Here is a 14,576-nt window from a genome sequence, read left to right on the forward strand (position 1 = left end):
CCTTTTTGTTTGGATAGTTTGTAAATGTAAATATTGGCATAAATGAATGTTATTTTTTGCGCTAAAATAATTTGGAGTTGTCATTATTTATTGGCTATCATGCTATTGTTTTACTGGTCCAGCCCACTTCAGATTAAATTAGGCTGATGTGGCCCCTGGAAGAAAATGAGTTTGACACCCCTGGCTTAGCAGATCCAGCTTTTGTATTTAGATGATACAAACACAGCAGTAGCAGCACTGCAAAAATCTAAATCTTTCCAAGTGTATTTTTCTCATTTCTAGTCAAAATATCTCATCACACTTAAAATAAGACATAATCACCTAAAGAGTAACTTTTCAGTGAGGTATAAGAACTTATTTTTAGACAATAGATCTTGAAAATCCTATTTCAAGAAATCTTACCAAGATAATTTTCACTTGTTCCATTGGCAGATTTTTTGTTTAATTCAAGATTTTTTTGCTTAATTCAAGCAATAAAAAATCTGCCAGTGGAACAAGTGAAAATTATCGTGGTAAGATGTCCTGAAATAAGATTTTCAAGATCTATTGTCGAAAAATAAGTTCTAATATCTCACTTACAAGTTACTCTTTAGGTGATTATGTCTTATTTTAAGTGTGATGAGATATTTTGACAAGAAATGAGAAAAACACACTTGGTAAGATTTAGATTTTTACAGTGAACAGCAGTAATGGCAGCTAACTTGTGAATTTCTTAAAATATTGAATCATTTCTGTACAATCCTTGGCATTGAAGTGCTGTATAGATATGTAAATGTGTCTGTCATTTTCCATCCCGGCTCTGCTAAATGAGATTCATCTGCATAACATACCATAAGCCCCATGTGCTTTGAAAGTCACTTGTCAAAGGAGCAAAATTTTTCCATCTTTAGGTTATTATATGTGTTCATGCATGAGTAACCACCAGCACCTTTTGACAGCAGCACCATATGGTGTCTGATGACTTTTAAAAGCTTAAAAATTTTTCAAAAAGATGCAACGAACCAAAGGTGGAAGCTCTTTCTATTGTTTTGAGCCTCTTTTTTTGTGTTTTTGGCTGTTATGCGCTACTATGAAGCGATACTCCAAACACAATCGTACTTTTATGTGAGGGTGGAAACAGTCACCTGGTTAGCTTTGTGTAAATGACAGCTCTCTGCTCCACCGGGTTTTCACCCACTCCATCTCCCTCCACTCACTACTCTGAGTACAAACATTCTGGTTTGAGAGATATGACATTTAGTCTCAGTCACTGGTAATGGGTACATTAACATATTACCACTGTCTCAGCATCGCACATACACGCACTAAAGCTAATGATACGCATTTCACTGTTGCCAGGAAACCGACTCCGGGGTTTACACCTGCGTGGCTTCCAGCTCCAGCGGAGAGACGAGTTGGAGTGGAGTGCTCACCGTCAAAGGTAGGTTGTCTCTGCATGAGTTAAATATATGCAAATGACACATGTATGAAGCTGCAACGTGCATCACATAGAAATGAAATGTCTAAAACCAAAAACCTTGTTATCACTTCTGCAACTTTATTAATTATAACACCATATATTTGAGATTAACTTTCGCACTTTTTTTCCCGTTTCAATTTACGCTAATTTAATTATCCGTTTTTCTGTCTGTTACGACTGCTTTTACCGTGGGGTGTTAGTCACTGTGTTTTTGCAACTACAAAAAAATCACTTCATTTTAATCCTCAGGGCATTTCCATCTTTAATTCCATTGTGTTTGAGTTGTAATTGTTCTTGTTTAAATTGTTTCATTAGCTTCAATGTTTGATTGAATTTTTTTTTTTTTTAATACATTTATCACTTTTGTACATTTATCGTGTTTCTCTTTGAGTCAGTTATATTATACGTGAAGCCTTTACTTCTACATGTATTCCAGCTGTGCACTTAATTACATGAAAAACACACAAAAGAAGAAAAAAACATTAAAAAAATTTCTCTGTGAATTACATTTAACTGCACAAATGAAATCAGTGTCAAAGTCTCATCAGAGCTTTTATAACCTGCTGCTCTAATTTCTGTTGCCGGGCAGATTGAATGTGATTTCTTGTAAAGCTGTGATGAAATGGAAGATCAGGGCCTCATGTATAAAGACTTGCATGGATTTCATACTGAAACCTGGCGTACGCTTAAATCCAGAAAAGTCTGTACGCACAAAAAAATCGAGATGAATAAAACTAAGTGTACACCCGATTCCAAGTACATTTCCTTTATACATCCCAATCAGCGTGGAATTGACCAGATATGTTGGAGTACCTGACTCCTCCCTCTACACACCCACATTTAAATATGCAAATCAGTATAAACTGGGCCTGCAGGTGGGATTCACTCTGGGATTCATCGCTCTGCATGATCCGATGATGATGTCAAGGTGGACGCGAAGTGGAGGCCAAAACAGGCGGAAAGAGAAAAGAGACGAACTCAGCCCATTTGAGCAGAGAGTCAGCGCTATTGTGGGTGACACTGGTCTGACAGGGCTGACTCGGATCACCCCCAAGATAAATATCTATTTAGTATTTGTGTAACTCACACATTAGTTCATTCTACAGGTCATACAACAGTCTGATCACAGCCAAACTAGATAAAGACTCATGCATAGTCATGTCAGGATATCAAAGAGAAAAACAAAGACTCTGACTCATTTTAATCACTCAAATTAGGGATGTAAACAATTAATCGACTAACGATTAATTGTCGATAAGAATTTGCTCGATTAAATTATTAATTGCCGGTTAATTGCCCTTGTCCACCTGTCCAAAGGCTGCAGGTTTATCTGCGCGGCAATGCTGCAGCTGGGATTGCCAGTCATTGAATTAGATCATGGTGTTAATGAGTTAGAATCGCTTTTATGGACATGATGGAGCCAAACACAGACCGGCCGGTTTGTGGGAGTGGTGCACCCTCGAATAAATACACACACAAATGTGGGGTCGTATCGGAGCGTTTTCCCTGGAGGTTGGTCTAGTCCACGGTCAGTGAGACAGAAGTTGAAAACATCCTCTAGGCTCCTGATTCGGGCCACAGGTATGTAATGAATTTGTGAAGCTTCAGGAGGTGAGAAAAAGATAAACGAGCGAAAAGTTTCACTTTCACTTCTGTGGGGGCGCGGACTGCACCGTGCCCCCATAGTATTAGAAGTAGGACGGAAAGTGACGCACGCACGCGGTTACCAACCAACACGCACGCATCCCCCGGCCGTACTGTGGTCCCCCGGCAAAACGCACGCATGTGCACCCAACATTACATAGCGCCACATCAACAGATGCATTCCACAGGAAACACTGACTGTATCCAGTGGTTCAGTAAATCAATCATTAAGGAATATGACATGTTTTTTTCATGAAGTATATAAACAATATTTAGCTTTAATTTTTATAGACTGTATCGAAAAAGAAATTCAGGTTCTCAGGAAAATCGCCGCTTATCAATGAATCATTAATCAATCAATAATGGCAACCAACTAACAATTAATTAATAGATCGATAATTTGCATCCCTAACTCAAATTATTATTTTCCAACAATGAGACAGAAGATGGTGAAATGCAGTATCAACCTCCTGTCACAGAGGCTTCCTGTTGCCTCCCCAGCATTAGCTGATCCTCCGGTCCACCAACAGCCAGCTGCTGATGCCAATCAGACCAGCATGGGTCACCCGAGTCACTAGAGGACATCGTGAGAACAATCGGCTGCGTCAGTGAGCGACTGGACCGACTTACAAATGTTCTCACAGACGTTAACACTACATTAAATGTATTTATCAACCAGTGAATTTTGTGTCCTTGTCTCTTTATATGGTTGTTGCTTAATGTCTAGGATGGGCATTGATTGGTCCAGGGTCTGGTTCTGGTGGTGGATGTGCTGCTCTGGCAGTAGGATGACATGCCAGTGCGTTCATTGTTCATCTGTGTATCTCCGATGTGCCCATCAATCAGAGGAATGACCTTTTTCACATTATTAACAGTTTCCCAGTATCACCGCTAAGTGTCGCCAATGGTTCAAAAGCACTAGAAACGTGCGTATGCCAGCTATGGAGTTGGCGTGGAGGACCGCACATTCCCATGGTCATTTCACTCTTTATACATCTGAACGTGAGTGTGGAAAGGGGCGTACGCGAGGTTTTTGTGCATATGCCCGCTTTATACATGAGGCCCCAGGTCTTTTCATAAATGCAGATTAAAAACACTGGTGCCATTGTACGATAGCATGAGAGGCTAAAATTGCCCACCATACTTCAGAACATTTGAATACAGACATGAAATTGCGCCTAGTAGACAGTAAGATAATGTTTCTATTCATTTGGCGAGTTGAAGGTGTGTGGTGAGCTCGTACTTGGTCCGAGGAGATCTGGGACCCGGTCTGAGGTGAGCTGAGACCCAGTCTGTGGTGAGCTGGGACCCTGTCTGTGGTGAGCTCGGACCTGTTCCGAGGTTAGCAGGGACCCTGTCTGTGGTGAGCTCGGACTTGTTCCGAGGTTAGCAGGGACCCGGTCTTTTGTGAGCTGGGACCCTGTTAAAATCGCCCAGCATACCTCACAACATTTGAATACGGACATAAAATTGTGCCTAGTAGATAGTCAGGTAATGTTTCTATTCATTTGGCGAGTTTGGCGGCGATCGGGCCTGTGAAGGCTGAGGAAAACCCGTACAAATACCCTCCTGTGCTGCAACATCGGGACATCGATCAGACGGTCGGACACAGAACGTGCATTATATAGTAGGATGCTGAGGTCAAGCTCCACATATAATCACGGAGCAGTGTCAGACGACCCTGTAGCTCAAAGCATAATAAATTGAATCAAAAGCTGTGGCCTTTTTATTTTCTCCACAAACCATCACACATTAACGCACATTACCTCATAAAATATGTCAAGCTGTAAAGGTTTCATTAGTGACATTAAATGAAGACGTAACGACTTAATAAGCTGCTCTAAGGCCACTTAAGTTTGTTATTTGACTATTAGCGGCGTAATTCTTCGCTGAGATCTAATAGTTGCCATGAAAAGCAAAATCCTTGACTCTGTTAGAAGTGAGGAGTTTAGCCTGCAGCTACTGTGATGCAAATGTACCACCGGTATTGGCTGCATTACACAAAGTAGCTTCTGAAACTGTGTGAGCAGACTTTACCAGTTAATCAAATGTGCTTGAACACCCCCTCTCCACTTTTACTTCTTGTTCTAACTTTCTCTTCCTCATTTTTGTGTCCTCCCTTTACCCTGAACATCCAGAGAGTGCAGAGGCATCGGTAGCTCAGGCCACGGAGCCGTTTCAGTTGCCAGGTCCACCACATAAACCCATAGTCACAGATGTATCAAAGAACAGTGTCACACTGACCTGGCAACCCAACGCCCACGAGGGAGGAGCGGCCGTCACCTCCTACATCATCGAGGCTTTCAGGTGAGCTCCAAAAGGAACATGTGAAAATCTGCAGACTGAAACAGAATTCCACTCTATTTATATTTGCTTATCAGAGCAGTCATATTTCCTAGTCAGGGACAATTTTCATCAGAAATATGTCGTCGTTATTGAATAGTTAAGGCCACATCCTGATTTTTCAGAATAAATTTGCCAAATTCCTCATAGAAATCCAGACAGTTTAAAACCTTTGTAACGCTAAAAGCTGTCTGAATATTTCTCATTTAGAGAGACCTTCCTCCACAGAAATCTGAAAAGTGCCATTTTTCACAGTTTGCAGAAACTGGTGCTGACTGTAAATGAACATTTAAGTGAATAAAATGGATAACGGGCAAAGAAAATGTCCAAACCCCTCCCGAACAGGAAAGTTCAGTTACCAGCAATTCTTCATCCTTTTGTTCTCTTTTGCCCCTTTGCTCTCCTCATGAACCTGAGAAACCTTCAGGTAATGTCACCTGAGAGCAAGGCCGCCTTGAATTAATTAGGGGAAAAGTTGATTTTGTTCAGCAAGGGTGGGTGGCTCGATGGGTGGAAAGAGGAAACGGGCCTCCAGATGAAGATAGGCAGCGTTATGGGGAAATGTGTCCTTCCAATTCAATAAAGAGGGGAACACCGGCAGAGCTTAATCAGATCCAGACGTCCACCGTGGCCCATGGCGGCAGCAGAGCGTTTCCAAGTAACGCAAACTGATTCTTTATAAAGCAGCTGGAGAGGGCCGCTGGGATGTTTGCAATAACATTTTCTTGCCTGAGGTGCTAAGGTTTGTTTGGAGGATCACGGTGGAAGAGAAAAGGTTGGGGCTTGTGTGCATATGCAATATGTAATAGCTTTGCTGTTTATTTAGTGTATGATGGTATAATCTGTATTCTACTTGAGAAGCTGGAGTCTTTTTTGGAGCCATTTATTCCAAAAAAGTTACCTTGAATGCAGCTCAAGGCGACCTGCGTTTATACATTGTTTGTACGTCCTCGTCTAGTCTGAGTGTGCAGATGGGTACTGAAGCTACTTCACCCAAAACCCCCATGTTACCCTTGGGAAAAAAATCTAAAAGTGTCAAACAAATGGCTAGAGAGGCCTTTGTGACTGCTGCTCCGCCAAGGTGACAATAAATTCACAGAGAAAACAAGAGGGAAGGGAGCAAGAGAAAATGGGGTTGAGGGTTGGCAGGATAATGCATCTATGGGAGTGCCACAAGGCTGAGAACATGCCCTCATTTCCTGTTGGCAGCTGCGTATTCGTACAAGCTTCATTACATTATTCATCAGGATAGCAAATTGTATCATTTGGAGGAGATCCTGTAACCTGTACAAATGTCTCTGAACTGGGCAACTTTGTTCGCATCTGCTATTGTTTACCAGATAAGAATATTTGAGGAAGCCAAAAATAGAACTTGCTCTTGCCTGGGGAGCTTCTTATGTGTTGGTTAATTGTGTGGCTGCACATCAGATCAGCATTGCAAAGCACTTTTGTATGCGGTATGAAACTCACACAGCCTTTTATATGCTGCCTCTCCACGGTGACACAAAGAAATATGTTTGATTTTTCAATTCCCCTGTGGACTGATACATCAGATGAAGTACATCTCATGCACAGGAATGTTTTGATGTTGAAGAAATGTCGATAGAACGGCAAGCAAGCTGTGTCAAGCAAAATGAAAGTAAAAGCGAAACAGCGGTGTTGACTTGTCTTGTTCAATCTGCATTTTTCTTCAATAGCCAATCAGCCGGCAGCACCTGGCAGACTGTAGCCGACATGGTCAAGATGGAGACGCACACAATAACGGGCCTCCTCCCGAACACCATCTACCTGTTCATCGTCCGAGCCGTCAACGCTTACGGCCTGAGCGACCCCAGCCCCATCTCCGAGCCCGTCCGCACGCAAGGTCAGTCTCTGAATAAAACATGATTTGTGTTCGGAATCATAAAATACCCATCAGCAGTTCTCTAAAGGGAAGTGAATATCCGTGTTCCCGTCAGATGTGAGCCCCACCGGTCAGGGGGTCGACCACAGGCAGGTGCAGAGGGAGCTGGGGGAGGTGGCGGTTCAGCTCCAGGAGCCCGTCACATTATCACCGGCATCCATTCGTGTTTCCTGGACTGTGAGTAGCTCCAACTTTTGTTTTATTTAGAGCAGGGGTGTCAAATTCATTTTAGTTCAGGGGCCATATTCAGCCCAGTTTAATCTCAAGTGGGCCGGACCAAAAAAATAGTAGCATAACAACTCATAAATAATGACAACTCCTATTTTTTCACTTTGTTTTAGTGCAAAAGAAACAAAACGAAAAAAAAATCAAAAACATTAAATTATGAAAATATTTACATTTACAAACTATCCAAACAAAAAAGATGAGAATTATCTGACAAGACTGAAGTTTCTTAAGAAAATTAAGTGCAATTTTAACAATATTATGCCTCAACTTATATGTGTGCATTACGGATCAGTTCTATAAAGGCACAAAACATTTAGTAACAAGCAGAATATTGTTAAAATTGCACTCGATTTTCTTGAGACATTTTAGGTTATTCTCATTTTATTGTTAAAGGATAATTTGTTAATGTAAACATTTTCATAATTTGTTAGTTTTTGCACTACAACAAGGAGAAAATTTTTAAGCTGGCATTATTCATAGGCATAACATATTTTTTCCACATTAAACCAAGAAGAAAATTTGGAGTCATTATTTATAAGTTATTAAGTTATTATTTTACTTGAGATCACAATAGTCTGTATGTGGAACCTGAACCAAAACTAGCTCAACACTCTTGGTAGGGTATATCTTCAGTGTAATTTTTACACTATCCAAGTTCATCCCGCGGGCCGAATGTTTGACACCCCTGATTTAGAGTAAGACGAGCCTGGACTGAGCATCTTTTCTGTGGAAACCCAACTTTGCATTTACACCTGCAAAATTCAGAGTTCGATAGCACCTCTACAGAGGCTCCAGTGGAGCGTTTGAAGGTTCAGCGAGGGTGAAGAAAAGGGAAAATGTACCTCTTTCAATTCAACTCCCTCTCCTCTCTCCCTTCTTTTTTCTCCCATTCTCCCCTAACGCTGCCCTCAATTCGTCAAGGTTGATCGTCAGTCTCAGTACGTTCAGGGATATCGCCTCTTCTACCGACCCAGCGGGGGAAACTGGCTCCTCCAGGACATCAACGCCCCCTCTGAGCGCAGCACCGTCCTCACCAGCCTGCTCAAAGGGACGGAGTATGAAATAAAAATCCGACCCTATTTCGACGAATTCCAGGGCAAGGACAGTCGAACGTTACTGGTTCGGACGCCAGAGGAAGGTAATGAATGTGTAAAAACGACATTCAGTCTGAGACGTGTATGGACACTGGGAAACTTAATAAAGAATCGTGAACTTCTTGATTTTTTTTTGGCCTTTAAAATTGCTATTCATTAGCCTGTTTGACACCGTGTGAATATCAGTAACTTCATCTCATTTCGGGGTTAATTTTATATCCTCCTCAATTTAGGTTCATTCATATTGATCGTCATTTTCATTAAACTCAGCCTCACATTATGCATCACCTGAGGGTGTCAGCGGATTTATATTGGTTGATCTAAGTGTAGATTAAAAACAAGGGAGCTGTCATTTTTGCCTTCAGCGCTCACTGTCGAGACTTTCCGTCGACCCGCCTGAGCAGCTACCTGGAAATAAACATTATTACTCTTTAAATCACTTGACAAAACTTCCCTTCCCTGCTTCTCTTTATCTTTTTTTTTCTCTACAGTTTTATTTTTACTCACAGTTATTTATTGTTCAGTGTTTTCACGATGAGTATGCTGATGAAAGGACGCATATTTTCTCCAACCCTTAAGTCCCCAGTGCCCCGCCGAGAGCTGTTACAGTGGCAACGGTAAAGCTGAGCAACAGCTCCAGCATCAGTGTCTCCTGGGAGCCTCCACCCAGCGAGATGCAGAACGGCATCATCCAGGAGTACAGGGTAAAGACACTTCACTGGAGTTAAGTCAGAAACAGAATGTCAAGCACTTGAGAGCGACGTCTATGTTTCATCTTAACCCATAAAGACCCAAATATCCACCGGTGACCGAAACCATCTACTGATCTAAAATGTTTAATAACTTAAAAACCACTACTCCTATCAATATGTTAGAACCTATTTCACATAAACAGACAAAAAGTAGTTTTTTGAGCCTTATACATATCAAAGTAAATTATTAGAGATAATTTTACGTAACTATTTAACCAGCCACCTACGACCAAAACTATCTACTGAACTAAAATGGTTAATAACTTCTGAACCACTAATCCTATTAAAGGAGTGATATTTTGCTTTTTTAAACGGAATTATGCATTTTAAAACATTTCCCTGTGGTCTACATAAACTGTAAATACTATGCTTGGGTTGGAATTCTTCATTAATTCAACTCCACAGATCCATCTTCAACCCTATTTCTGAGTAATGACACCAGAAAGGTCGTTTTGAGCGCTGGCCGTTTAAATGCACATGACCCCACCCTCTCCAGGTTGTTGGCTGTGCTACTCTGTCTCGTTCAGCCAACAACTGAACATTTTAGGTAATCAGCTCGAAGTTAAGACATATTTTCAGTATGGTCTACAATTGCTGCTACTCAGAGAAATGTTCTTCAGAAATCTTGACCTTATATGTGCAAATGTCGTGACGTAACTATTTATAGATGTAACAAATTCAGCAGGAATTAAAACAGGTTGTAGAAATCCACTTGATTTTTGCCGGAATGAATTTAAAGATAGCTTTGCAGCACCTGGAGGGTTCAAATTCAAACTTTATGAACTATTAGGGTCCAAATACACAAATAAATGAACCAAAGACTAATAAAAGTGGGGTTAGGAAAATATGAACCCTTTAATACATGTAAATAATTGGTGTAAAATGCAGTTTGTCATCTTTTCATGGTCATCAGATATGACACATTTGAACGTTCAGAGGCTCTGTAGTGGGCGTAGAAACACCGTCATCTTCTACAACATTGATTCACCAGTAAAACCCATGGAGTTGGATCATGGAGACATTTGATTTATGTTCAGTTATTGATAGATTTGACTGAAAAAGTCATGTTTTTCTTAAGTTTTCTCTGTTTTTGATATAATAACCCTCAAATGTAATCTCATCATGACAAATAAAGTATATTATTAGTAAATTAAATATAGGAAAATACCTGATTTTCACTGAAAAAACGCAAAATATACAGGATAATATTATGACATATGGTGATAAATCACTTAAGAGAAAAATTCATTTCGGAACTGCCACAAAAGTAGCAAAGGGTCTTTATGGGTTAAAGCGAAAAAAAAACCAAAAAAACATGTTGAACAAACTCGCCGCATCAGTGTGCCTTTTAGCAAAATTTGCAAGAAGGATTCAATGCACAAAATGTCCATGCAAATAAGATTTACTGTAGCAGATCTGTAGTATTTTAGCTGCAGAGAAAAGTCATGCTATAGTTCCCAAAGTGCTGGAGGATTTTTCACAAAACGAAGTTGCAAACTGCTAAAAAAAGACTGCATCTCCAGCATGATGACCTTACATTCTGTTCACTCAGTACACATACAGAGATAGAGTCTTGTCAAAGGAGAAAAAAGGTCTTAGGGCTGTGTTTTTATGACTTCAGATGGAGAAGAGACTGCATTGGTTATTGGTCAAGCTCAGCGACTTCTGTAAATTTAAAGCCGAGAATGTCTGGCGCAGCTTTGATGTAGTTTTAAACATATAAGATATTTCAGCCCCAAACTCGGCTGTTTCATCAGTGAAAATGCAAATATAGTCACGACTTAGAAATACAGACATGCAGATATCTCAGAGTTTTACAGACGCATTGCGGTCCAGATGCTAACTCTGCGTATCCGAACAGGTTTGGTGCGTGGGCAGCGGCACCGACAACCAGACGCGCTACTACATCAACAGGACTGTGGACGGCAACACACTGTCCACCATGTTGAAGGGTCTCATGCCCGGCATCCTCTACCAGGTGGAGGTGGCAGCGGTGACCAGCGCCGGCATCGGCACGCGAAGTCAACCAGTGTCGGTCCTTATCAGTAAGTCCACAACGGATCTAAAGAGAATGACCCACAAAAAGGTCACATACTTGCTTATAATAAAGTTTGTTTTCTGGAGTAAAGTTGTAGATGTTTGACCATATTGTCAGTTTGTTATTTTTTCCTTTATATTTTTATTTTTTTCACTCGTTTGTGGGTTTTTCTACCTGCCTTTTTCTCTGCACTTGCTTGTTGTTGTTATTATCTTATCTTGTCTTATCTTATAGTATCTTATCTTATTTTATCTTGTCTTATATTATCTTATCTTATAGTATTTTACCTTATCTTATTTTATCTTATCTTGTCTTATCTTATAGTGTCTTGTCTTATCTAATCTTATTGTATCTAATTTTATCTTATCTTATAGTATCTTATCTTGTCTTATATTATCTTATCTTATAGTATCTTACATTATCTTTTTTTATCTTATCTTATCTTGTCTTATAATATACTATCTTATTTTATTTTATCTTATCTTACCTTATTTTATAGTATCTTATCTTATTTTATCTTACCTTATCTTATAGTATCTGATCTTATTTTATCTTATCTTATTTTATTGTATCTAATTTTATCTTATCTTATAGTATCTTATCTTATCTTGTCTGATATTATCTTATCTTATAGTATCTTACCTTATCTTATTTTATCTTATCTTATCTGATCTTATTTTATTTTATCTTCTTATCTTATAGTGTCTTATCTTATTGTATCTAATTGTATCTTATCCTGTCTTATATTATCGTATAGTATCCTATTTTATCTTATCTTGTCTTATCTTATCTTATCTTATCTTATCTTATCTTATCTTATCTTATCTTATCTTATCTTATCTTATCTTATCTTATCTTATCTTATCTTATCTTATCTTACCTTACCTTACCTTACCTTACCTTACCTTACCTTACCTTACCTTACCTTACCTTACCTTACCTTACCTTACCTTACCTTACCTTATCATCTATTTGACAAATCTACAGAGGCTCAGAAAAAGCCAGTATGTGGTAGCTGGCATCTACCAGGGCAAAAACATAAATAAGGCAAAACAACACTGTGAGGGTCAAGTGGCAGCCTCTTGTTACTTTAATTGTATTGTTGCCATCTGGGGGAATATTTCCCCCCTCTATTCATTGAAAAGAGATCCAAATTTCCATTCGTTCCACAAGCCATTAAGTAATTTAACATGTAATGCATCCAGGATGTCCAGCTGGTCTGGCTCAGGCTGATGTGTGGAAATGAAAATGAGTATAAAAATGTCCACTGGTGAAATGTTGTGTGAGTATTGTGAATATGAAACAGTGCATCTGTTGTTGAAGTGTGGTACTGTGATGAAAAACCTTATGAATATGCAGAAAATCAGTTTCCCCACAGGGATAAATAAAGCCTCTATCTTTATTTGTCATTGTACTAGTACTTGTAACTACTGTTTTGATCCCACCTTCAGTTTATAAATGCATATTTTTAAGTGTTATAGTACCAAACCTTGAGTCAACAACTACACTATATATAGCAGGGGTGTCAAACATATGGCCCATGGCCCAAAACAGGCCCGCCAAAAGGTCCAATTCAGCCTGTGGGATGAATTTGTGAAATTCCACTGAAGATATTAACAATCATTCAACTTTATTTTGGTTTCAAGTAGGTTGAACTGATAAGATACTATCATAATAACCTATAAATAATGGCGTCTCCAAATTTTTCCCTTTGTTTTAGTGTAAAAAAAGTAAAATTACATGAACATGTTTACATTTACAAACTATCCTTTCACAAAAAATTTGAATAACCTGAAAAAATATGAACAACTTTAAATGTCTTTAGAGAAATAAGACATTTTAGAGCAGGGGTCTCAAGCTCATTTTCTTTCAGGTGCCACATTCAGCCTGATTTGATGTCATGTGGGCCGGACCAGTAAAATAATAACGTATAGCCTATAAATAATGACAATTCCAAATTTTTGTCTTTGTTGAAGTGTAAAAAAAAAAACAAAAAACATTATATTATGAAAATAATTACTTTTATAAACCATCCAAGCAAAAAAGATGTGAATACAGGGTGGGGAAGCAAAATTTACAATATTTTGAGGCAGGGATTGAAAGACAGTGTATGACCAATTAGTTTATTGAAAGTCATGAGAATTTAAATCTTCAAATCATATTTTACTGCATTTCTAACGGTGTTGTTGTCTACCTCAAGTTCAATTGCCATTTTTCTCATGGATTTGGCTGGATCCTTTAGGATTTTGGATTTGAGAGCTTTAATAAAAGCTTTGGTGCGTTTTTTGTTGCTTTCTCCACTTCCAGACTTTCTCGTAATAGTTTTGCTCATAGTCATTCTCTTCTTTCCATTATAAACAGTCTTTATGGACACTCCAACTATTTTTGAAATCTCCTTTGGTGTGACGAGTGCATTCAGCAAATCACACACTCTTTGACGTTTGCTTTCCTGATTACCCATATGGGCAAAAGTTTGTGAAAAGGTATGGATAATAGTGTTAGGTATGATTATGACATCAATATATGTTTGGTTTCAAAACAATTGACGTAGTGCCTGCTGAGAAAAAACAACTAAATGTTCATTGTAAATTTTGCTTCCCCACCCTGTAACTTGAAAAAACTAAAATTTCTCAAGAAATATAAGTGCAAGTTTATCAATAATATGCCTCAGCTCATCATTTCTACATGTGCATTATGGATCAGCTCTACAAAGACACTAAACACTTAGTAACAGGCAGAAAATTGTTAAAATTGTGCTCAATTTTCTTTAGACATTTCAGGTTGTTCATATTTTTTCAGGTTATTCACATTTTATTGTTACAGGATAGTTTGTAAATGTAAATATTTTCATAATTTCATGTTATTTTTGTGCACTTTGAAGTTGTCATTATTTATAGGCATAATGTAATACTATTTTTTCCACATCAAACCAAGAAGAAAATATGGAGTCATTATTTGTTGTAGGTTTTTAAGCTATTATTTTACTCATATTGGTCTGTATGTGGAATAAACTAAAATGACTTTGACAGCCTTGACTGTGGAATTTTTGCACTTTGCAAATTCATCCCGCGGGCCGGATTGGAACCTTTGGCGGGCCGCATTTGGTCCCCAGGCT

General features: G+C 38.9%; 1 protein-coding gene across 4 annotated transcripts in view; it reads left to right on the forward strand.

Annotated features, from left to right (window-relative positions):
• The window catches only part of robo3 (roundabout, axon guidance receptor, homolog 3 (Drosophila)), a 161,409-nt gene that overhangs the window by 117,115 nt on the left and 29,718 nt on the right, over positions 1-14,576 (forward strand). For all 4 annotated transcript variants that reach the window (XM_030154745.1, XM_030154746.1, XM_030154747.1 and 1 more), the window contains 7 exons: positions 1,339-1,420; positions 5,242-5,410; positions 7,144-7,310; positions 7,405-7,526; positions 8,499-8,715; positions 9,251-9,375; positions 11,285-11,468. In XM_030154745.1, the coding sequence (XP_030010605.1) occupies positions 1,339-1,420; positions 5,242-5,410; positions 7,144-7,310; positions 7,405-7,526; positions 8,499-8,715; positions 9,251-9,375; positions 11,285-11,468 (1,066 nt within the window). The remainder of the gene's footprint in view (positions 1-1,338; positions 1,421-5,241; positions 5,411-7,143; positions 7,311-7,404; positions 7,527-8,498; positions 8,716-9,250; positions 9,376-11,284; positions 11,469-14,576) is intronic.

The sequence above is a fragment of the Sphaeramia orbicularis genome, chromosome 14 (genome assembly GCF_902148855.1).
Source record: "Sphaeramia orbicularis chromosome 14, fSphaOr1.1, whole genome shotgun sequence".
In the NCBI taxonomy this organism is placed as follows: domain Eukaryota; kingdom Metazoa; phylum Chordata; class Actinopteri; order Kurtiformes; family Apogonidae; genus Sphaeramia; species Sphaeramia orbicularis.